Source organism: Schistocerca nitens, chromosome 5, assembly GCF_023898315.1.
Source record: "Schistocerca nitens isolate TAMUIC-IGC-003100 chromosome 5, iqSchNite1.1, whole genome shotgun sequence".
In the NCBI taxonomy this organism is placed as follows: domain Eukaryota; kingdom Metazoa; phylum Arthropoda; class Insecta; order Orthoptera; family Acrididae; genus Schistocerca; species Schistocerca nitens.
In genome coordinates, this window is record NC_064618.1 from 582,753,133 (window position 1) to 582,779,017 (window position 25,885).

Genomic DNA, 25,885 nt, shown 5'->3' on the forward strand with positions numbered 1-25,885 from the left:
CAATAAAGTTTCCCCTTCCTGGGACAATGAATTCACGGTGTTCTTATTTCAATTTCCAGGAGTGTATATATAGATCTGGTGTTCATATTGTGCCACACTTGTGTGTTAATACAAAGTGACTGACAGGGATAACAGTTACATAATTATGAAATGCATTTGCTAATTGCACACATGAATATACAATAGCTATATGATTTATTGGTAAAGTAAGAAAATTTGTAGTCAATCAGGACTTGAACCAGGATTTCATGCTTTGTGCAAGTTCTCACCTTAAATGCAATGGCCATCCAGATACACCTCTGAGTCTGAACCAAACTTCCATATGTCATAGTGTCTATGTCTCGTTGTGCTCACACACAATTTGTGTGATTACTGCACAGGGAGAGACATTATTTTACCTGTCAGTAGGGCATTTTCTGTATTTTACAGTGTCTGTATATATTTATGCAATGTTTCTTTGGAAATTTGCATCAAACTATACAGACACTGTCAAATACAGGTACTGCCCTACTGAATTACATAATCAGTATGTGAATGTAAACAAAACATATCATTCACAATGCTAACTACAGGAACAAGGAAGTGCCTGTACTGTGGATGCAGAGAACTGGCTGATATGTAGCATTAACTGCCAGATGGTGCTACCACCCAACTAATTTTTTGACGTTATGACACTATAATAAGAGAAAGAATGACAATATAAGAAAAATTTATCTTTTATAAGGTGCAAGATACTATGTTTCATTTTACTAAATCTATAGTAAACATATACCGAGCATTGCATGTTCATTATGTAATAGAAAACTGTAAAATACTGAGTGAGAAGAAAAATAATACAAAGTCACAATTGTCCAGTATAAAATTTTGAATACAGAGAAATATGAACAGTGTCAATGATCAAAAACCAATATATCCATAATATTGAACATGTGGTCTAAGTGCAGAATACAACCATCATTATATGTGACTATAATTACAAACCAGTAAATAAAAGCATAAAACATAAAGTAAGAGCAACTGAGCCTCTACATCTAATGTAAATGCAGGTCACAAACATCAAAATAGTACGTTATGCCTAAGTATTTGCTATGGAATGTAGCACCAATTGATAACAACACATGTCAAAATACAAGTTGACTGTTGATCAATAAGCAATAATTTCTTTATTTTATAATACATGTTAGTGAAGTCAATCATATTTGAAGACCAAGACTGAGATGTAGAAATATATATGTAATAAAAATGTAGCTTTAGGTTTACATATTACATACATAATAATGTATTGATTAAGGTAACTAAAAGATTTTACGTATAATATAAGAAGTGAAGAGCTGTGATAGTTACATAATATATTCTACAGCAAATACTGTGGTATAAGGTACTAAGATTATATTGAAGAATTTAGACTTTTGTCATCTGATTTAATGTAACATCTAAACGCTCATTTGTAATACTTTGGATTTTATCCATTTCTTCACTCATTTGCAATTATAGCCACATATAATGTTGGTTCTATATGGTGCCTAGGTCTTGGGTTACACTACATACACTTTTTCTTGATCAGTGGTACTGTTTATGCTTTGCTGTATCCAAAAATATTGTACTGTTTCAATTGGCCTTTCTACCATTTTCCTACTCATTCAGTCCTACACATATGATTAGTTGGTATCTCATCGTGTATCAAATACAGAGCCATAAGGCTGCTTATGATTGTAATTAACATTCAATGATTTCAATTCTACATCTACATCTACATATATACTCCACTAGCCACCAAGCGGTGTGTGGCGGAAAGCACAATTCGCGCCAAAGTCATATTAATCCCCCCCCCCACCTTTCGCCACCTCTGTTCCACTCGCGGATTGCACAAGGGAAAAATGACTGTCTGAACGCCTCAGTATGAGCTCTTATTTCCCTTATCTTTGAATGATGATCATTACGTGATTTGAAAGTTGGTGGTAATAATATATGCTCTACATCTTTGGTGAAGATTGGATTTCAGAATTTAGTGAGGAGCCCCTTATGTTTAGCACATCGTCTATCTGCAAGTGTGTCCCACTTCATTTTTGTTAAATTGTCATTCTTTTTCTTATTATAGAGTCATCACTTCATAAAAGTAGGTGGTTGGTAGTGCCATCTGGAAATTAATGTTTTCATGTAACTACGATTCTACATATCAACCAGTTCTCTGACAGTCATAGTACAGGTACTTCCTTGTTTCTGTAACTAGTGCTACAAATGATTTGTATTGTTTACATCCACACATGGAGTACATAACTGCTACTGCTATCAACCACTTTGAATTAACACACCAGTGTGGAAATATGAACAATGGATATATATACAAAGATGCTGTAACTTACCAAACGAAAGCGTTGGTATGTTGATAGAGAATAACAATATGGGGAAAAGGGACAGGTATACACTTGCACACACACAAATATCCATCCGCACATATACAGACACCAGCAGACTTTGACATACGTCTGTTTGTGTCTGTATATGTGTGGTTGGATATGTGTGTGTGTGTGTGTGAGTGTGTGTGTGTGTGTGTGTGTGTGTGTGTGTGTGTGTGTGTGTGTATGTGTGTGTGTGTGTGCAAGTGTATACCTGTCCCTCCCGGGATTGGAATGACTCCTTACCCTCTTCCTTAAAACCCACATCCTTTCGTCTTTCCTTCTCCTTCCCTCTTTCCTGATGAAGCAACCATGGGTTGCAAAAAGCTTGAAATTTGTGTGTGTTGGTGTTTGTTATTGTCTCTATCAATGTACCAACACTTTCATTTTGTAAGTTACAGAATTTTTGTTTTTAGATATATTTTTCCCACGTGGAATGTTTCCCTCTAATATATATGGTAAATGGCCAACATTTTAAAAATGATAACCTTTGCTTTATTAAAATAATAGTCTGATACCACTTACCACACATACTTTTTTATGTCTTTATTTTTGTCATGATCTAATATATTTCCCAATATGCAGTTGTCCTATGATCCTTCAGTTTAATATGAGCAATTGAGCTCAACAGATTTAGACAATGTTCTAATGCTTGGTGGCTGATACACACTGAACAAAATAGTAATTTTATATATCTGTATCATGTAATGAAAGATCAGTTATTAAACATGCTTTCCTATTGTTCACGTCTTGTATGCAATTTTCTGTACGTAAGAGCTGAAGATGGCTCATCAATGAGCTGAAACTAGTTATCAATAAAACATTTATGTGATCTTGACATAGGATTTTAATCCATATGTTTTAATGTAACAGATGGCTTATCTCCCTATTTGACAATGCAGATGACAAAAAGTTACAGTGGTTAGCATACTTAACTTGCATTTGGGGGGATGATGCTTGAAACCCACATCCGGCCATCTTGATTTAGGTTTTCTATGATTCACTTCAGGCAAATGCTGGGATGGTTCCTTTGAATGGGCATGGCTGACTTCCTTCCCCAACCTTCCCTAACCTGATGGGACCGATGACCTCGTTGTCTGGCCCCTCCACCAAATTAACCAACAAAGTATTGTACAGAAGTTTGACACCCACCTTACAAATGACTAAGCCTATGTGATCATTCCATTTCATATCCCTAAACATTGTTACACTCAGGTATTTATATGTAAAATTTCCTGAAACTGTAACACCATGGAGCTTATCTCATCTTCAAAAAGTGCAGAATGAATTTCAAGGTGGGGGAAATGAAATTATATAGTTCTTCCACCCAAATGAAAAAGCCTTACAAAAAAATAAAGGCAGTGCACCATAAATAAGTAATGGTGCGAGATTTCATGACTGAAAAGTGGAAGGGTTGTATACTGTAGAATAGATCAAGATGTGCATTGGAGAAAAACAAACTGCATCAAGCGTTATGGTAATGCTGCCAACTGTAGAACATTAAGCTTTGTCCTATTTTTATATTGTGTTAAGCTCCATGCTTATTCTAGGTTTCAATAACAGGGAAGGTGCTTTTACATCTTTTGAAAGGCTTTTACTGACAGTAGCTTGATAAAGCTGAGTTGTTAGTTGTTGTGAGTTCTTGTGACACAAAAACTAGTGCATAACATGGAAATATAACTTTCTGCTTAGCCAAATAGATCATTATATGGCAATTCTTCCAGTATCTTTCCATTGTGACTAGAGTATAAAGAAAGTAACTCAGAAATGAAGGAAGTAGAACCTCATAGTAAAGTAAAGTGTCTGTAAGTAGCAACATTTTTCTGTTATTTTTTATTGGAATTCTGCATAGGGACAGTTTTGTTATGGGTTATAATACATTACCTGATTTGTTGAGTTGTAATATGTTAATTGATTTGTTTTTAATTAATATCCCTGATCTCTATTGTAATAAGATTTCCAGGTTGTTTCCAGTTTTAACAACCTTAGTACAATTTGTGTGTTTGACAAAGGCTGGTCTGTGAGGAGTACCATCTTGTTCAAATGAGACATACTAGAGTGGTCAAATACTTCAGAATTATGGGGGAACTGAGAATAAACACTATGGCCAGTAGAGAAGTTTTCCCCTTCACTCTTATAAACTCCCATGTATTACAATGATGTCAATGCCAGAATCAAGAACTGGATTAAGAAAATGATCTTGGATATTAAAATTAAAAGGAAGGTCAGCGTTGGCCATAATATTGATCTTTTATTGATAGCAGAATCGATTTTCGATCACATAGTGATCATCTTCAGTGCTGATATGTACAAATTAAACTCAGACACTGGTATCAAGTTATCAATAACCAAAACTGAGAACCGATCACAATAACTGATCTTGGGTATTACCTTTATTATCTGCTTAACATTACGCTATTCCCTGGAGGTAACACTCTCATACAGTAATTCTTCCATCAGAAAATATTTGCTGTTCCACACTCACTAATCCTATTAATTTGGGTCTTTATATTACATTCATTGGTATGTTTAATAGAACTTCTTCCGTGTACCCTGTTCATTTCCCATATTTTAAATACTGGCACTGCAATAGTATTATGGTTATTCCCCTCAAATTGGTGACCTTGCACACAATGATTCTTTTATTGTTGTTTCTTTCATTCCCATATCATAGCTATATTTGAATTTTCATTTGGCATCAGTTTCTTTTCACTAAATTTCCCATCCTTGTTAAGTCTCATCACTATCTAATGTTACAGTACTCACTTATCTTCCCTAGCTCCAGTTAAAGTATCCTGCTGTTTTAAGTAACTGGGAGTGAAAACCATTCATGGTTTATCATTTATTCCTTTACATGTATGGACGTAATACTAATCATTACACCTTCATTAAATGTCATTCACTAATTATTTATCAAAAAATTTCATACAACTTAGGTAGTACTGTGGATCTAACAACTCTAGGGACACTTTTGACTGACTGCCTTCTAACTGTTACTCTTCTTTACACTCTTTGCTAAATTCATCCCAATGTAATACATGCCACTGATATGATTCTACCTCTATGTGACCAATAAAATATATGACTTTCTTTTTACTTTCCAAAGGAAGGGTAATGCATTTTCAAATGTTCTCAAAAATATTATGAGGTCACCTACTGGCTTAAATTGAGGAATATCATTAGCTAAATGACTCCCACTTTCTATGCAAAATTCTTCCAACAATCTCTAGCATTAGAGGCAAGATTTCTCTCAGCCTTTAAGTGAAAGCACCTATATACTGACCCATTATCTCTTTCAATTATTGGTCTTTAATGACCTTGGGCTTTTTCTCCAATATTCCTTACAATTAGGATAATTTATCTTTTGTGACTGATCTTCCACATTTTCCATACATCCTGAAAATTCATTGTTCCTTGACATGCTTTCATATAGTGAGAAAAATATTTACTTTTTCTTTAAGTTCTCTTTTAGTGTTCTCATCAGCCATTTTTCTGTGCATTGTCTACCTTTTCTTATTTGATTTTCCAAGGCTGAGAAGCATTCATCCAGCTTCTAAACTCTTAGTTTACTTCATTTACATATTCTACAAACTGTTTCCTTGTGAAAACTCTTTTGTCATAAAGTTATTTTCTTACCTTGATCTTAAATCACCTTCTGCCTCTAATTGAGCCCCTAATTATACCTCAGGACGTTGGACTTCATCCAGGTAACTGGAACATTCTGGAATCTCATGCTGTTAAGAGAAGTTGGTTTCAAAGTTCATAAGGTGACTTATCAGCAGTGTTTGACACCATCACACATTGGCTACTGTTTTCTACACTCCTTAACCTGACTGTGGAATTCAACCTAACCAGTTCCTTTCCTTTACACTGCAGAATAAATGGTTGTGCATTGATTTTCACGGACATCTAACCTGAATGTGGACTTCAACCTAACCAGTTCCTTTCCTTTACACTGCATAATAAATGGTTGTGCATTGATTTTCAAGGACATCACAGCTGATGGAAGTTACAGAATAACAGTTGCCCTCAAGGATGTGTACTATCCTCAATCCTGTACTATATACACTCCCTCAAAGAAAAAACGTGAAGCTCCCAGAAGACATGACTGGATGACAACTTATCTTCAGACAAGTACACACTATCAGCATATAAGTAAATGATTAAAACTACAATTCTCTGTGACAGGTGGAATAGCCATCAGAATGTATTAGAGTTGTTCTTGTTCAGTTTTGTCACCTGGCCTGGTAGTGTATTTAACCATGTCTAACCACCACTTAAGGAAGGACCACCATATTGTGCCCCAACACATTATAACCCCTTCACATCTGCAGCTGCCCTCAAGGAAAAAGTAATGAAGTCTCTGCAACATTCTGTGCCATCCCACACTAATAACAGTGCCAATTTTCAAAAGGAAAACACTCATATAGATATAGCACATGTTTCTGTGAGCTGTCTGCACGATGTTGAGGTTATCAAACTGTCAGAAAGATCCCCAGATCTTTCCGCGATAGAACATGTGTCACAAGAACTCACTATCAGCTCAGACATAAACCCCATCCCAGTGCCAGTATCCAAGATAGCAAGCATCAGTTACAGCAGTTGTGGACCAGCTTGCCTCAGGAGAGAATACAAACTGAATCAGAGCATGCATCCAGACCAGAGGGGATGCAACATCAGACTGAAAAGATGCATCATATTACCAAGTTCTTCATAAATTTTACTCATCTTTGAAAATCCCCGAAAACAAAATTATATACTCTCTTCAACCCAAGAACTTTTATTTTGTTTTCTCCATCCTTCTGGGTGCTTAATTTTATTCTTTTATTTTTTTTTTGTTCCTTTCTCCTCTGTCCTCCCCTCCCCCCTCCAAACCCACCCACCCATCCACACCCACCCATCCACACCCCCCCCCCCCCACACACACACACAAACACACACACACGCACCAGCAGTGTATTCTGTACAAATGACCAATCTTTGGCTTCTAACACCAGGAGTTTCTTGTATTCTGATGATCTGCTTTTGCCCCACAGAGCACACACTTTCAATTAGTGGAAAACACCTCCACTAATGTTCTTGAGAAATTGTCAAGGTATTAGAGTGCTCACCAACTTAAACCAAATACATCTAAGACACAAGTATGTCCTTTCTGTTTGAGAAACCTCTGCAATGTAAGCTTATTATTGTTATTGTTCTCTCTGATCAATTATAATTATAAATATAATTTAATTTTTTCTTTCAGTCTTTCCTTAAAGTTCAGAGTTTTTTGTTTGTTGTTTAATTCAGGAAAAAGAATTTGGATTTATTTTTCTCAAAAACATTCATATCTATTTAGAAACAATTCCTTCTACTCAGCTATGTTGAAACATCAGCATCTGTAGTAGATTCAAATCAAATAGGGATTATAAAAAATTGATCTAATAATAGGTAATTATTTCATGGTAATAATGACAAATAATTGACTAATGATAAAGATAAATAACACATTTTTAGAGAAAGCAGTTTATTTATGTTCAATTCTTCCACAGGCATTGATACATTTTGCAGAAATTGTTCAATAGTGAACTGGAAAACATCAAAACTGTCTGATACTCTCAAACTGCCATTTTCTGACTGTGGAGATGATGAGATTTGTAATTCTGAGCTTCACTTACAGTGTAGTTTCCTTGATATGTGAGTACTAATCACTTACATTTAAGGTAGTTAACTCAAAATGTTTGTGCTAAGCATTGTCCAATAAATAACTCTTCAAATAATTGTGATGTGCAGCTAATCACATTCCATATATCTGTTTCATGGTTGATTAGAAGACCATCAACTATAATTATGTCTTATTAGTAGCAGAACTATAGAAATCTGCAGAGTTAAAATTTGAAGTAGTGTTTATTGAGATGAATTTGAAACTGAACTGAATGCTAACATCAGTCTTCATAATTATTTATTAAACTACTTCTATTTCTAAAAACTAATAGCAACAGAAAACAACTGACTGTTATACTATAATGAAAGCAACTTTCAAGCACTATAGTCATGACTTTTTCTAAAGCTGGAATAAGCAGTGATGTTATGGTGCCTTAATGATAAAAAATCATTTTTGTTTGTGGTTAGTTGTATTGTATTGTAGGAATTGTGGAGCAGGGAGGGATTTATGTGATAATTATGGTACAGTGTTCAGTCTAACACTTGTTATTATGATTACTCACATCTGCATTTATTGCACAAATCAGGTGTAAGCAGCTCTGCTGTCACTGGATGTTGCATTCAGCTTAATGCTGAATTCCACAATTCAAACAAATACAATGTCTAAATAAATGCAAATTAAATTCACTCACAGAAATTATGGTGCACACATTTCACACTCACCAAAAGACACTTTAAATAGTAGGCAGTGGCAGCGGCACCAAAATTATGAATGAAATAAATAAACGTATGACTGGAAACAACTACACTGAGGTCAACAATTTCTACATTAATAACAAAATATTGCTATCATGACATTTATTTTAAAGAAGAAGCAAATTAAAGATTAGTTTCTTTGAACAAGTTCCAAATAGAAAATTTACAATTTTAATATTTGTTTTAGTCTTTAGTGAGACCTAAAGCAGCAGTCCTTATCTGTTATGATGCAAGCAGAGAGGTGTAACGTTGTCAGCAGCTTATCATTGCAGATGTCGTGTTGGAATAAGTTCTGTCGAGTGTAGATGCTGCAAATGAATTATCTCATGTGGAATTTTACTTTCCATGTGGCAACAATTTCATCAGTGGCACATTTTAGGCCACTGTATAGTTGGACATTGTTACAGTTGTCACCAATATTCAGCTTTGCACGATAATTTATTATGTCTCCCATGCACAAGGCTGAAGTAACATAGTTCAGTAGAGGATTTTAAAGTTATTTTGATCACAGAATTACAGTCTGTTCACTTAACACTTGAGTAACATGACCACAACTGTCCACTGTTGGCAGTAACATGCACACTCTTAATAAGCAGTCTCTATATGCCTGTGGTACAATTAATGATTCATGCACATGGTAGTCAGTGACAGCCTGAATATGCAGTGAAGTTATAAAGTATTTAAAATACACACAGCACAGTCAGAGTGCACACAGTTCTTTCCAGAACTAACTGTCATAGTTAAATGACAAGTTCATTTGCAGTTTTACACAGTCCAACTTCTCTGTTTACTTTAAATGTTTTTACATTCCATTACAGGAAAAAGCAGAAATGTATCTCATCATTAATCAGTGTCATTCACACTGACTGTTTCATGATGCAACACAATCAGCACACTTTAACCTCCTTCCGCCTTCTCAGTATGAGCAAGAGTGCCACCCATTCTTCTCACACTGTTTGATTCTCACAACCAATATTCTGATTGCTCTCTCTCTCTCTGCATATACAATATCTGAGTACACATTTAAGTTCACTAAGTGATTCCAATCAAATTAATGCAATAAATGACAAATGAAGAATAAAAATATTTTACATATTCAATAGACAACTAAACTAAACTAAACACCATCCAAACATGTCTTGGAAGGCCCAACAGTACCAACTGGCTGCCATGTCATCCTCAGCCCACAGGCATTACTCAATGCAGATATGGAGGGGCATGTGGGCAGCATACTGCTCTCCTGGCTGTATGTCAGTTTACAAGACAGGAGTGCTACTTCTCATCAGGCAGCTCTTCAGTTTGCCTCACAAGGGCTGAGTGCACCCCATTTGCCAACAGTGCTCGGCAGACTGGATGGTCACCCACCCAAGCGCTAGCCCAACCCAACAGCGTTAACTTCAGTGATCTTCCAGCAACCAGTGTTATCACTGTGGCAAGGACATATTCAATAGACAAGAAAACCTAATTACTAATGTCCAAAAGGGAAATAATATCAGTTGCTTATTACTGTTTTTACAACAAAAAATTACCCATTACATTACACAGGGTGTTTATAAATTAATATCGGGCTTTTAACGCTTTATAATATTTATTATATGAAACTTACAGTTATAAATGACATGTCAAATGAAAGAGCAACTCAAACAATTTTACCAAGAACCTTATAAATGTTAAATAATAGCAAAGTACATGATTGGTTGAACTTCACTGTACCCAAGCGCTGGATAGACCACAAGAGGCCCAATGACTGGGCTTGCTTTGCATGGCCTCCACGTTCACCCGACCTAACGTCATGCAATTTTTTCCTTCATCAAGGATGGTGTGTATGTGCCTCCACTACCAGCAAACCTCCCTGATTTAAGAAACTGAATTGAAGCAACTGTTGCTACAATCACTGAAGACACACTTATCAATGTTTGGGAAGAACTTGCCTATAGACTTGATGTGTGGTGTGTGACAAATGGTGCTCACAATGAACATTTATAAGGTTCTTGGTAAAATTGTTTGAGTTGCTGTTTCATTTGATATATCATTTATAACTGTAAGTTTAATGTAAGAAATATTATAAAGCATTAAAACCCTGATATTCATTTATAAACACCCTGTGTAACAAAATAAACACAATGCAATATCACCAGAAATTCATGTATAACTACGATAAAAGCAAGAAAGAAAACAGAGAAAAAATTTCCTATATAGGTCACAAATAGCAACATCTTAACAAGTGCCATAATATTTTAGGCTAGCAAGCAGAATTCTGTGGTTATGGAATTCACCATTAGCATAATTTTTGCTATTTAGCTCCATGGGATGTCATTAGTGAGCTCACATTTGGTTATTCCTTTGGAGAATCCTGGATGAAAACTAAATAGAGAGGTAGCTGACATGTCCTACACACAAAACTGAATAAGTATTCCAACTACAACCTCAATAGCTTTTGAAAAGTCTGAAAATCGTAAAATGAATCTGTTCTTAGAGGTGGTCTTTAGCTGTAGATTTGTAGATGGGTCTTACTGCAGCATATATCAGTCTCTCAGGATGTGGGAAGTAAGTCACTGACTGGTTAGAAAGTTGAATAAGAGTAGATCTGTCAAGTCAGTACAAGATGTAATTATGCCCTAGAAATATCATGATAGTCAGGAGAATGACATAACAAATTTTGAAATCGCCATTGAGATCACATTTTCTAAACTAATTTCTGTTGGTGATGTATGCAGAGCTCGCCAAAGTAATACTTGGAGAGTTCATAACAATCACAGGCCTTGTCAAAAAATTTTATATTGCTTCCAAGGAATATCTAAACCATTATTATGTTATGGGCTTAATTTACCTTTCAGGCCAGCTACAAGAAACGGTTTATCAAACTACATTTCTCACTGATACAGGCTATTATTGTCAGAAAATTTAGCTGGAAATAAGAAGACATGTCACATAAAATATAACATTACTTGTTAGCTGATGTGCGTGGAGCACTTAATCTAGAGATACAACTATCAGTAAGCTCTACTGAGCATTCTGCTTGAAGTGTGTTTTTACATCTTAAAAGTTTTCCACATTTCTTAAGTGAACTTCTTTTTTCACACTTAATCTGGCTTATCACTACTGCTAATAGCAGTAATATTCTTCCCCAATGTGTCACAGGTAGAGAAGTATCACCCAAGAATATCCCAACAGAGTTCATAGGGCACATTAATATAATATTTGTCCATAAAATCTTTGTGTATTTTCTTCTGGTTGATACCTTTCAGATGGATTTTTATTTGTTGAAAAACTCTTGGTTTAAATAAGGATATGTGATATTCAACAAGGCCTATGAATGCCTGAGAAACTTCATGATGCCTGTTTTTTTGGTTTCTTCTCATATCCTGCGGAGAACTGTTGCTTGCATTGTTGATTTCGAGAGATTGCATGAAAAGTCAGAAATACCTTTTGCAGTTATAAATAAATTAGTCTCTAATGCCAAGGATGATTTTTAATTATTTAATTGTATACTAGTAATCAGTTCTAAGACTATCAGCACCATCTTCAGATGCTCTTCTTCCCTTAGCAAAATTTTCCAAAAAATATATTACAGCAGTGCATATATAACATAACAGCATTACTCACATAATATATGTCATAAATTGTCAATACTCTACTGCTCATAAGATCAGATTTAAGTGCTTCTTATTGAGTCATTACAATACTCAAAGCCATAGACCAAATATTAAGACATTAATATTTCCTATCTTACATGTGTTAAATGTCATCATATAATGTTGGCAATGAATTTTTATTTAAAACTAAGGACAATTTACTCCAGGGGTGTATATATCATTCTCTACAAGCACCAGTCTCTCTAGACACAGGTAGCTCTGTTGCTATAGCATCACCAATAACACAGACTTCATAATAAAAGTATGTCATGAGCAGAAGTAGTACCTAACAATGAACTTGCACCATCTTCACAACTTGCACCACCTCTAAGCACTATTTTCAACTGCCTTAATTGTTATACATAAACAGCTGTGATAAGGCTATGTCTTGAAATCTTCTGAATTCATGGTATAACACTAAAAAATTTTGTTCCCATTGTTGAGCAGTTGTTGGCTGAAAGCTTCACAATCCATTGCACATGCAATCAATGTGCAAATATCGCTTCACCTACATATTTTCCTGATAGAAAAATTTAGAGACAGGGAGAAGGAAAGAATGAAAACTGTTGTTTATAGCTGTCCTCTCCAAAGTGTTCCATGAGAACATTACTGCCAACATGGTTTACATGTTCCTCTTCCATTAGCTTCATATTTTTTATTACATTTTTCTTTCTTTCTTGACATTTTGGTTTTTTACACAACTGGACTCTATCTTCAGAATTATTTACAGAACCTCAGATACTGAACCACAACACATGCAAGGACTAGGCTAAAAGACCTCAAGAGTTACTAGAAAGTTGACAACAAACATTCAAGTCACAGTGTCCCCAATCTTCACAAATGAAAAGCTTTTGTCATTTGATAAAGGCTGTTTTTATCACAAACACTTTTGTCAAGGTTAGTTTCCATAGAACCATCTTTTCTTTGAGCTGCAGTAACTCAACTAAATTTGGTGAAGCAATTGGTGGGACTTGGGCATGGGTTCTAGATTACGCGGAAACTTGCGTATTTAAAAAAAATAGTGTGGGTGTTGTTTTTGTTATGAACTCTTAATCTGCTTCTGGGCTACCTCCAATGGAAATTCTTTGTTTGTAAGGTATCTAGAAAGATTATTATCTGATTTCACTAAACTCTTGTTCCCCTTATGGATGCTGTGTCTGTGAATGTTCTGACCATGCCCACCCTCTTAGTTCCCAAAGTTGGTTTATTAATGTTTGGAGTAACTTAGTAACTTGGGCAGCTGATCAGATTTTCAAAGCAGTTTTCACACTGAGATAGTAACACACTGCAGTGAGTAACAGGGACAGTTGAATTTAAATAACCAGTTATGTTAATAACAATTATAATCATCTTTTTGTTGCTCTTCTTTGTTATGTATTGATGGCTGATTGTGCATTTCCATTCTGAGATTTATCTTTCTGTAATCATCTAGAGGATGATCATGTTGATGTTTAAATAATAATATGAATTCTGGTGTACTTTCTGCAGAATTACACATATATTTTCAGTCATTTCACTTCACAGTACGAATCAATAAAACACACACAACTCGTTCTCCATCCTCATAGTTCAAACTTGTACATCCAACTGCAGAAAAGAACATGGACATTCAGTGCCCATACAGAATTTTCGGGAGGGAAAGGGAATTTTATAATGAATAAAATTATTAGTAAGGGGGCAAAGGAGGCTTCATTTGTACCATGAATGTAATCATACTGTACCATAAGTGTGCAAATGTGGGCCATAGTGTCAGTGTTTGGGTGCACAGCATATGACTGGTCAGACCCGCCACTACAGTGAGAAAAGTACAGCAGTGAATCCTGTTATGATGTTATGGAGCCTTCAGTGCCACATTTACAGACAGGCTAACTATTTTGATGGGTGTGTGTCCCATGAACCTACAAATAAGAAAAAAGGCTGTCATCTTCTGGAAATTCTTGGGGAATTGGTAACAAATCAGTTACTAACAAAGAATATAGCATCTGTGGAAAGGCAGCAGATATGGAATTCCTCAGATATAGGAAAGATTACGCTTTGATTTCCTCCTGATGTAAACGAAAAGCTTCAGATAAAACATTTTGAAGCAAGTAGGGGTACATTTCTGTATGTGGACTGTATCCTACATACGTTACTAGAATAGATAAGAGGGCAACGAGCAGTTGTGGCTGTAGCAAAATCAGAACACTAGATCATGTGAAAAGGGGTTGTACCATAGTTGAAGATGTAGCAAGGACTGCTTGGCACACTTTAAGAGGTATAATCATTTTTGGCATAATTAGAGTAAAAGACACCTTAAATATTGTAGCTGATGCTGTCTCAGAAAAAACAATGTGCAATATAGCCAACACATGCCACTCCAGAGATGAGGAAGAGCTGTATATAAGGGGGTTATAATTAAACTTTTTCTACTTGAGAAGCCCCAAGAAAATGGCTGATTGTAAGAGAATGAAACTTAAAGCAAGCAATTGTAAGGACATGCAGAAGAGAAATAATGAACAAAACATTGAAGGACATTTTTATTTCCCCATGAGAGGCTAACATTTATTAATTGTGTACCATCATTTCATTCCAGTTCACAAATGTTGCCCAGTTAACAATCATATCCATCCACAACAGCCTAGAACTGAGCAAGAGATACCATTTCACAATATTGTGTATTTAAAAAAAATAGTGTGGGTGTTGTTTTTGTTATGAACTCTTAATCTGCTTCTGGGCTACCTCCAATGGAAATTCTTTGTTTGTAAGGTATCTAGAAAGATTATTATCTGATTTCACTAAACCCTTGTTCCCCTTATGGATGCTGTGTCTGTGAATGTTCTGACCATGCCCACCCTCTTAGTTCCCAAAGTTGGTTTATTAATGTTTGGAGTAACTTAGTAACTTGGGCAGCTGATCAGATTTTCAAAGCAGTTTTCACACTGAGATAGTAACACACTGCAGTGAGTAACAGGGACAGTTGAATTTAAATAACCAGTTATGTTAATAACAATTATAATCATCTTTTTGTTGCTCTTCTTTGTTATGTATTGATGGCTGAATGTGCATTTCCATTCTGAGATTTATCTTTCTGTAATCATCTAGAGGATGATCACGTTGATGTTTAAATAATAATATGAATTCTGGTGTACTTTCTGCAGAATTACACATATATTTTCAGTCATTTCACTTCACAGTACAAATCAATAAAACACACACAACTCGTTCTCCATCCTCATAGTTCAAACTTGTACAACCAACTGCAGAAAAGAACATGGACATTCAGTGCCCATACAGAATTTTTGGGAGGGAAAGAGAATTTTATAATGAATAAAATTATTAGTAAGGGGGCAAAGGAGGCTTCATTTGTACCATGAATGTAATCATACTGTACCATAAGTGTGCAAATGTGGGCCATAGTGTCAGTGTTTGGGTGCACAGCATACGACTGGTCAGACCCGCCACTACAGTGAGAAAAGTATGGCAGTGAATCCTGTTATGATGTTATGGAGCCTTCAGTGCCACATTTACAGACAGGCTAACTATTTTGATGGGTGTGTGTCCCATGAACCTACAAATAAGAAAAAAGGCTGTCATCTTCTGGAAATTCTTGGGGAATTGGTAACAAATCAGTTACTAACAAAGAATATAGCATCTGTGGAAAGGCAGCAGAGATGGAATTCCTCAGATATAGGAAAGATTACGCTTTGATTTCCTCCTGATGTAAACGAAAAGCTTCAGATAAAACATTTTGAAGCAAGTAGGGGTACATTTCTGTATGTGGACTGTATCCTACATATGTTACTAGAATAGGTAAGAGGGCAACGAGCAGTTGTGGCTGTAGCAAAATCAGAACACTAGATCATGTGAAAAGGGGTTGTACCATAGCTGAAGATGTAGCAAGGACTGCTTGGCACACTTTAAGAGGTATAATCATTTTTGGCATAATTAGAGTAAAAGACACCTTAAATATTGCAGCTGATGCTGTCTCAGAAAAAACAATGTGCAATATAGCCAACACATGCCACTCCAGAGATGAGGAAGAGCTGTATATAAGGGGGTTATAATTAAACTTTTTCTACTTGAGAAGCCCCAAGAAAATGGCTGATTGTAAGAGAATGAAACTTAAAGCAAGCAATTGTAAGGACATGCAGAAGAGAAATAATGAACAAAACATTGAAGGACATTTTTATTTCCCCATGAGAGGCTAACATTTATTAATTGTGTACCATCATTTCATTCCAGTTCGCAAATGTTGCCCAGTTAACAATCATATCCATCCACAACAGCCTAGAACTGAGCAAGAGACACCATTTCACAATATTGTTCTTAGCTCTTTTCGAACAATGGGCCATGGTATGTTCAGGTGTCATTCCACAGCTTTTGCACTGCTTGAAGAGCATGCGTCCCATCTGGCACTCTCATCAATGGCAACAGTAACTTCTTCAACCATTTGTGGCACTATTGGCCATTGGCATCTCCAAGGAGCAATTCTCAAATTTCCAGTTAATTTAATGTTCAGAACCATGTTCTTCAAACATGGTGCAGAAAGACGACCTCTCTATGTTCCTTTAATGTGTTGATACTTGCAAAGAGCAGCAGAACTATTGCTATTGTTTTGTTAAAACAGCTATATGAGTAAAGCCCTGATAACCTTGTCCAGATGCATTTTGACTGTCTGCAGCTGCATGCGCAATGATGACTGTTTAAACACCATGTCACCATGCCATTACCATTGTGTAATTGCACTTCATGACACTAACTCTACTGACAACACAGATCCAGCAGTGCACAGTCTGAACATCACTCCTATAAATTGAGTACCCATACAGTAAACACACAGCTCAACAAAATTAAAGGATCACTTATTGGAAAACCAGTAATTATCACCCATTGTGAGTTATAAGTTTGAAATTTGACTCAAAGCTACCTGCAGCCTGTAGTGCCTCGAGAAGTTTGGTGTAAGTTCTAAAGACACTCGGCTTTCCACCATCTCGAACACCCAATATTTTAAGTGCAAGGATGAGTTTGCAACAATTATTTTCTAGGGAATCTTAACTGCTGGTGTGCATTAGAAGTAACAAGTAAACAGCATATGCTGCAAGTCCTAACAACTCCTGTTTTGTAATCTGTCTACCTCACCGCCGGTTTCTGTGTGTGCAAAATGGGCGTGTATTGGGAGAATACTGCAATAGTGACAGTCAATCAGCATGGACAAGTGTTTGCTGCTCACACCATAGAAGCTGTATGTCCAGTACAAGTAGCAAGCACACTTTATTCCTTGATGGTGTAATGACTGTATTTGTGGTGAACAAATGAATTATGTATTGAACTGAAGACACTTACATTTGATTTTCTGGTGTTGGAATTGCTCCACACAATACATAAGTCAACTGTGAGAAACATGTGAGTCTTGCACCCCAGTACCATGCTGTCTTGTATTGTCAGAAACAGTTAGAAGCCTTTCTCTGAAATGGGGAGCAAATGTGATGTCCTGTGTCATTACCGTCAGGCTTGGCAATGCTTCAAAAAGCAAGGCACCCACACATGCAATAAAAAGACCACACCTTGGGAGTTCTTGTTAGGTGTAAGATGCGTTTCTGACGGTGCGTTGGCACCAAGTTTCACCAAAATTCTGCCCAGTGCCATCATGAACATGTCACATGTTCAGTAGTTCATCACACCTACTCTCACCCACATTTCACCCCTCTTGTGATGTCTCTGCACTGGTGGTTGTAAGTGCAATGCCCAGTTTAGAAATCATGCAGTTTTCTTATGGGTGGTCAAGTGTAGCATTACACATATATAGGTGAGCTTATCAGCTGACCATTGTTGGTAAGAGATGAAATTGTTGTATGACTGAATGCTACTAGCCCAGGAGATCATGTCAGACCACAGCAGATGCTCCAGGCCAGCCAGGGGTGAAACAAGGAGCACATGGCTGGAAACCAGAAAATCCCAACAAGGGGAATTTGGATGAGGCCTTGATCACTTGAGAGAGCCAGCTGTGCTGCCAGAAATGGCAGACTTTGACACTAACAGAAAGATGGCTTCTTACAGCTCTCTGAGAGTCTATAATAACTTACATCCAAATGTTAATGCAAATCAGAATAAATCAGGAATTCCAGAAAAATGTGGCACATCCAATGACTCAACAACATTGTGATATGTTTAAAACCACAAAAGTTAATATTTCACAGTGAATAAACATTTACACAATGAACCTGCAAATTAACTTTTAAATGCTTCACAAATTTTCAACAAACATTATGTCATATGATAGCATTGCACCATAGCTGTCAACCCTGAAAGCTATGTATCTGTATCTATTTTAATTATTACTTTATGCCATCTTTTATATCTGTTCCATTATGCAAACATTTGTCATCTGCCACAATTACAAAGTAAATGAGCTCGCATGACTACCTCATATTTTGTCATACTTAACATTTTCATTTAATGGACACTTTACTACTTTCCCAGTAACTTTATTTAAATGTTGATTACAAGTGCTATTAAAAAATGTGTTAATTCAAAAGTGTTCAATCACATATGTTGGTAGACACCATAATCCAAAACAGAACCAAAAGATACTTCTATCAAGAAAGCATTAATAATTATTTAAATACTATTTGAGAAAAATTCTTTGTCATTTAACTTGAATGTAGTTGTGAAAGAGTACTGGCATATTTGCATATGTACAATTTTTTATTTATAATTATCGTAAATTATCTGAAAGTGATGTAATATTCCTAGCATTTCTTTATTTAAATATTGTTGTAATGTATTAGTTTAGTCTAGGAAGTGATCAAGAAGAGTCAGATCATGTCTGTAATGGGTGAATGTTTGATGGGATGGCCTTCAGCCAATGGAAAAGCAAATTGTATTGTAACATTGTGGGAGTCAAGTGGAGACTGGGACTTTCCAAGCGAAGAGCTCAAGGGAACAATTCTGGACACTGTGTCAAGTGCTGGAAGATTACAGATCTACCCATGGTAACAGGCATGATTCAGTAGTATAGTGATGCATTCCTGGCAATGAATGCCCACTACAATGCTCTGACGATTCTTAGTTTTGGATGTGTTGATCTGTGAAAAATCATGTTGAACTCTTAACTGTTGTGAACTGGTGAACATTTTGTGTATTGGAATTATGAAATTGACTTAGTTTTCATTTATCTTTCATGACTATTTAGTTTGAGGATTTTGCTACCATTCTCATAATGCTCTCAGTATAACTTCATTGCATTTGATAAGGTTTATTTCTGTCTGTATTTTAACTGAATATCATAGGTCCACTTCCCATTAATTTGAGATGTCATTTCTTGCATAAACACTGTTCAACATAGTTTTCTGTCATCTACATCGGTTATAGATGTTTTGCATTTTATTAACTCTCAAGAATAGCCATTGCATAGACTATTTGACTACAGGATTACAGCTACAGGTTATTATTCACAGTGAATTAGCTGCAGGCCATGAAAACAGACAAGCACGGCTCAAAGCTATGACAACATTGAGCTATTCTTTTTAAACAGAGCCTTGCATACCCCAAGTCCAGTACATAAGTTATCAGTAAGCACAGGTAAAAATGCAACTTGTTTTCTCATATGAGATACTGTTTTGAAGAGCAACTACTCAGCAGTAAGAGTTAGGTACAGTTGCAATTGGGGTTTTCTCGCCTGTGATATGAGTGTAATCACTTTAGAATTGTAATTCTAACACATTAAAACATTCTGTGATCCAGGTCCCGAATCTACTTCATGATTGGCACTTTGCATGGGGGCTCCAAGCACAAGATTTTGCAGCAGTTACATGGGTGAGAATTGGTAGCAAAAGATAGGCATGGAGAAATTAGGGACAGAACTTCAAGAGAGAAGAGGAAGGCTATGCAGAGGCATGCTGAGCTAGAGTCTGCAGAGACCAGCAGCAGCGGACACCATGACGGTAGCACAGCAGCAGTGGTGACCACAGAAACGTGGACTACATGCATTGACTTCAAGATCATCACCATCGGAATCATCTACACTTTTTTTGGCAACAGCATTACAGCAGAAAAAGCTAGGATGACAGACAAATTAAGTACGTGCACCAATAGTGTTAAAATACTTGACCCTGAAGCATCATCATCAACGATGGAGCTTCCAATGATTAAGCTGTCACCCAGCATGTGTGGTTGAGATAATGTTGGTGGGCCCCTTAGTCCAAACTCTGAAAATGGTGACTTTGATATGGATGATATTAGTGGGGCAGATCATCAGAAATCAGAGACAGGAAGTGTAATTATTAGTGATTCAGTGGCACTGTTAAGGGCAATTCTGACAAATTTGAATTCTGAGATGGGGTTACTGGGTACAGAGATAGGTTCAATAAAAACAGAAATAAGTTCAGTTGACAAATGTAGCAGAATGTGTAAAATCTGAGGTTAAGAAAATTAAATCTGATGTAGAAGGGAAGATGGATTCAAAATTAGAACCTATAAGGGCAGATGTAGGCAAAATTTCTGAAGAGATTGGCCCAGTTAACACTAGAGTCAACAGAGTGGCAAAAGATTTCCAGGACAAGCCATAAAAGATCTATTAAGAGCTGGGTAGTGATGTTAAGAATTGTGTGCTGAAGCAAAATGCACTTGAGGAAGTGACCAAATAGTCTATTAACAATTTGCCTGGTAGACTGTGAAAAAGAGATGGTGAAAAATAGACAACAATTGGAAGAAGAAATTAATAATAAAGTTTTGTCGCAGGAACCGCAGAGTAAAGACCTATGGACAGAAATAAATTCTTTAGCAGCGAATTAGGCTACTACTGTGATAGGTGTTCCTTGTGTTAATTGAAGAACAATAAAATGTTTTGCAAATGGTGGAAAATACCACCCAGTTGATTTTCTTGGTGTCAAAAGAGGCAAAAATTATATTTACTAGAAGACATATTGAGGGCAATGTACAGTCATTGGCAAATTTAATAAGTGCTTCATTCACCACCTATGAAGTGTCTGAGAGTTGTTTCCTGAAAAAATTCTGGAGTGGAGCAAAACAAACATGACTCCAGAGTGAGTTCATAAAAAAGGTCATATTTATAACACTGAAATGGGTTGATGCCAGATTTTTGTGTGTGTGAACTACCTATGCTGAAGCATATAAATCATATGCTGGCACCATTGACAGAGGTTACGACACTTGAGAGGCAACAACAGGAATTTTTACAATGAATTTTTGTCCACAGTCCAACAAATCCCATTGATGAGTTTTTAGATTTTATTCAGAAACTTAAAGAGGTGCTGATATTTTATTGCATTTGATGAGGGTAATTTCTGTCCATATTTTAACTGCATATCATAGGATAACTTCCCATTTATCCGAGATGTCATTTCTTGAATAAACTCTAGTCAATGTAATTCCCTGTTATCTATGTCAATTACAGATGTTAGAATAGAACCCTTGTTATTCAATTATAATACATTTAACATTTATTTTGTAATTCTGTGTATCTTAATAACTCGCAGTTTTAGTCAATGCATAAACTATTTGACAGCAGAATTACAGTTACTGGTTAATTTTTGTAGTGAGTTTGCTGTGGGGCATGTAAGCTGATATGCATGGCTTGACCCTATGACTACAGCAAGCTGTTCGTGTTAAACAGAGCTGTGTGCAGCTGAAGTACCTAAGGTGTGAACAATATCAGTAAAAGACACAACTGGTTGCTCGTATGAGATGCTGATTAGGAGAGCAACTGCTCAGCAGCAACAGTTTGGCACTGTTGCATGAGAAAAAAATTTCAGACACATTGCCACTCAGATATTACAGGAAAATCCATCATGAGGTGGTATACAAGGCATCAATAATATCACCCCTTTCCTTGGGTTATTGATTTCGCCACATTTTTTGGTCAAAAACAAAAGTTTGTAGTGCAATGATCAGTATGATGATATTCTTGACAACTGTCAACAGTGTTGACACCCAATGGATGATTCAACTTTATTCTAGGTCACCATGGTACTGCAACATCTCTGAATGTAATTTGACCCAATTTTAGTGTAGTACAACCACAATTTCTGCTCTGATATACTGGGTGGAATCATTAGGGACTGTTCAAAATCATGCAATGAAAACTGAATGTGACCTGACGCAGACTTGGGTGTTTATGCTTTTTCAGCCCTCTTGTTTCACGACCTCCTAAGGCATGACCATGGGATGCTGCAGCACTGACACACCCAGGAATAAAATGGCAAACACCTGCTCTAGTGTGGTAAAACCCTTGGTGCCACCTGTGTGCTATTATTCAGCCCCTTAAATACATACCTCGTCTCCCACTGGGATAAATGTCTTAATGTTTGTGGTGATTTCTTTGAATGTTGTGGCAGCTGTTCAGTTTTCATTTGACTGCCTCTTACTTAATCACCCTGCATTACTCTATGGAGTGGGAATGAAGCCCAACAGCACTTCATGTGCTTGGTCGAGTAATGGAATAATGAAGGGAGATGACCACTAGTGTACCTAGCAAGGCTGGGGGATTCAGAGAAATATGAATGATGCATGTGACACATTGACATGTTATCTGGAGGCAGCAGAATATTTCTGGGCCCAATGGAGCTCCAAACTGGCATGAATTGTAGAGAGAAACTAGATGCATTCTGTTAGTAGTATATTTTGTGTGTGTGTGTGTGTGTGTGTGTGTGTGTGTGTGTGTGTGTCCATCTCTGACTACAGTAAAGGGAAATAGAAAAGCTACACAAGGCACTATGCTATTTAACTGTTCTCCAGGAGCCAGTGACCCTAAGATTCTCCTATGTAACTGTATTTTAAGTGTTAGTATTAGTAACATAATTTTCAGTGGTTGCAGCCATATTACACTGAGATGACAAAAGTCATGGGATACCTCCTGATATTGTGTTGGACATGATTTTGCCTGCTGTGATGCAGTAACATGGCATGGGCTCAAAAGTTGTTGGAAGTCCCTCGCACAAATACTGAACCATGCTACCTCTATATCTGCCCATAATTGTGAAAGTGTTGTGGTGGAGAATGTTGTGCACAAACTGACCTCTCATTTATGTCCCATAGTTGTTTGATGAGATTCTATTTAGGTGATCTCGGTGGCCAAATATTTACTTGAACTGTCTAAAATGTTCTTCCAACCAACAGCAAACAATTGTGGCTCAGTGACATGATACATTGTCATCTATAAAAATTCTATCATTGTTTGTGTACACAAAACCCATGAATGGCTGCAAATCGTTTCCAAGTAGCTGAATGTAACTGTTTCCAGTTAATGATCAGTTCATTTGGACCAGAGGACCCTGTCCATTCCATGAAAACACAATCCTTACCGTTATGCACTCACCACTAGCTTGCACAGTGAATTATTGACAACATGGTCCATGGCTTCGTGGGATCTGTGGCACACCTCTATGATCAGCTCTTACCTACTGAAATTGAGACTCATCTGACAAGGGCATGATTTTCCAGTCATCTATGGTCCAACTTATGTGTTTGCAAGCCCAAGAGAGGCACTGCCCACTATCTCATACTGTTAGCGAAGACACTCACTCGGTCACCTGCTACCATAGCCCATGAATGCCAGATTCTGTCTCTCTGTCCCAATCGATATGTTAGCCATATATTCAGCATTCATTTCTGGGGTAATTTCCCACAGTGTTGCTTGTCTGGCATACAAATGATTTGGTCTTTCCATCAATACTTAAAAGACAAAGGTGCTTGCACAGCCAGCTCCTGGCTCTTCCCTTTCTGAATTCAGCATTTCCATTTCTGGATACACCCTTGGAACAAGTGGACCATTTCCTTTATCTAAGAAGAATACTGTCACCTAATTGCTCACCTGAAAAAGACTTGGAGAACAGAATAAGTGCTGCCCATGTAGCATTTTGTCGTCTCAGAAAACGAGTCTTCCTGAATAAAGACCTAACACTATACACCAAATTGACAGTGTATAAAGCTGTTGTCATCTCAATGCTGCTCTATGGTTGCAGAGCCTGGACATTATACTGCCATGATCTGAAGAAATTAGAACGCTTCAACGAACAGAAGCTAAGACACATCATGAACATGAAATGGGATGACTATATCGAATACCACTGTTCATGAGAAAGCAAAAATGAAATGTATAGAAGCTCTCATTATTGGGCACCACCTAAGATGGGTTGGGCATGTCCAGCAGATGAGAGAAGACAGATTTCCATGTCAAATCCTTGACATTGAAGTGAGCACAGGTAAACGGCTGTGAGGTGCCCTCTGAAACACCATAAGGATCAGTATAAAAAAAATCTAAAAACCTTGAACATTGATCCGAGTAACTGGTCCACCATGGCAGAAGACTGCAGTCACTGGCACTCAACTACCTCAAATGTTCTTCAGAACTTTGAGTGGGAATGTCAAAGACTGGAGAATGACAAACGCCAGAGATGCAAACTCCTCCAGGCCCAGCCTCGTTCCCCACCTTCCATCATTTTTAATTTTTATGGTCACATGTTCCATACTAGGATTTGACTACTAAGCCATCAAAGACATTTCCACACCTGAACCATGACAAAGGAAATCTCAGGAGAGAAATGAAAACTCTGATATGAGTATGAGCCAATGACGACGACGCTTGTTTGGTAGCACTGACAACTCTATTCAAATGCTGCTCCTCTCAGTCGTTAAGTTAGGTTATTGGCCACTGTGTTTCTCTTGGTGAGAGGTAAGGCCTGAAATTTGTTATTCTTGTCACACACTTGACACATTGGATCTTGGAATATTGAATTCCCTGATGGTTACTAAAATGAAATGTCTTATGCATCTAGGTGCAACTACCATTGCACTATCATAGTTTGTTAATTCTCATAATCATGTCGGAATCCTTTACTCATGAATCATCTGAATGCAAATGACAACTCTGCCAATGCACTGCCCTTTTATGTCTTGTGTACAACATACCACCTATATATGTCCTTATCACTATCCCATGAGTTTTGTCATCTCAGTGTGTATGCTGCAGAAAAATCAAGGTGGCACAATAGTAATAGGAGTTTTTTTATAATAGCAATACTTCTATTGTTTTTTATTGTAGTAGTAGTACATGCTGTTGTAGCAGTGCTAATAGTAACAGGTATCAAGATAACTATAAACTGTTATGATTTTAGGACTGATGTAGATGGCATATTGATAACGTTTTGAGTGGTCTGGTTACCATTATATGCATGGTTTGTATATTCTTAAACAGTTAAAAGTGTCCTTTGTAAGTTTTGTGGCTTTGTTCGAAACACGCAGCCCATGACACTCATCATGGCATATTCATAAAGTGTCTATTTCAAAAACTTTCATGAATCTGCAAAATTGTTTATGAATTCCAAATGGCATAAAGATGTAATTGAGAGTGTTATGACAGACAAAACTAAGAATGTAGAAGAACTCTTTAATCAGAATCTTGAGAAATTAGTACAAACTAATTATGATAATCTGAAATAGTTGTTTCTCAGTTATTTT

General features: G+C 36.7%; 1 protein-coding gene across 2 annotated transcripts in view; it reads left to right on the top strand.

The window, feature by feature from the left end:
* The window catches only part of LOC126260885 (integrin alpha-4-like), a 534,755-nt gene that overhangs the window by 346,594 nt on the left and 162,276 nt on the right, over positions 1-25,885 (top strand). For both annotated transcript variants that reach the window (XR_007546657.1, XM_049958327.1), the window contains exon 15: positions 7,928-8,072. Coding sequence is in view for 1 of the 2 variants with exons in the window: in XM_049958327.1 (XP_049814284.1) it covers positions 7,928-8,072 (145 nt within the window). In the remaining variant the exon portion in view is untranslated. The remainder of the gene's footprint in view (positions 1-7,927; positions 8,073-25,885) is intronic.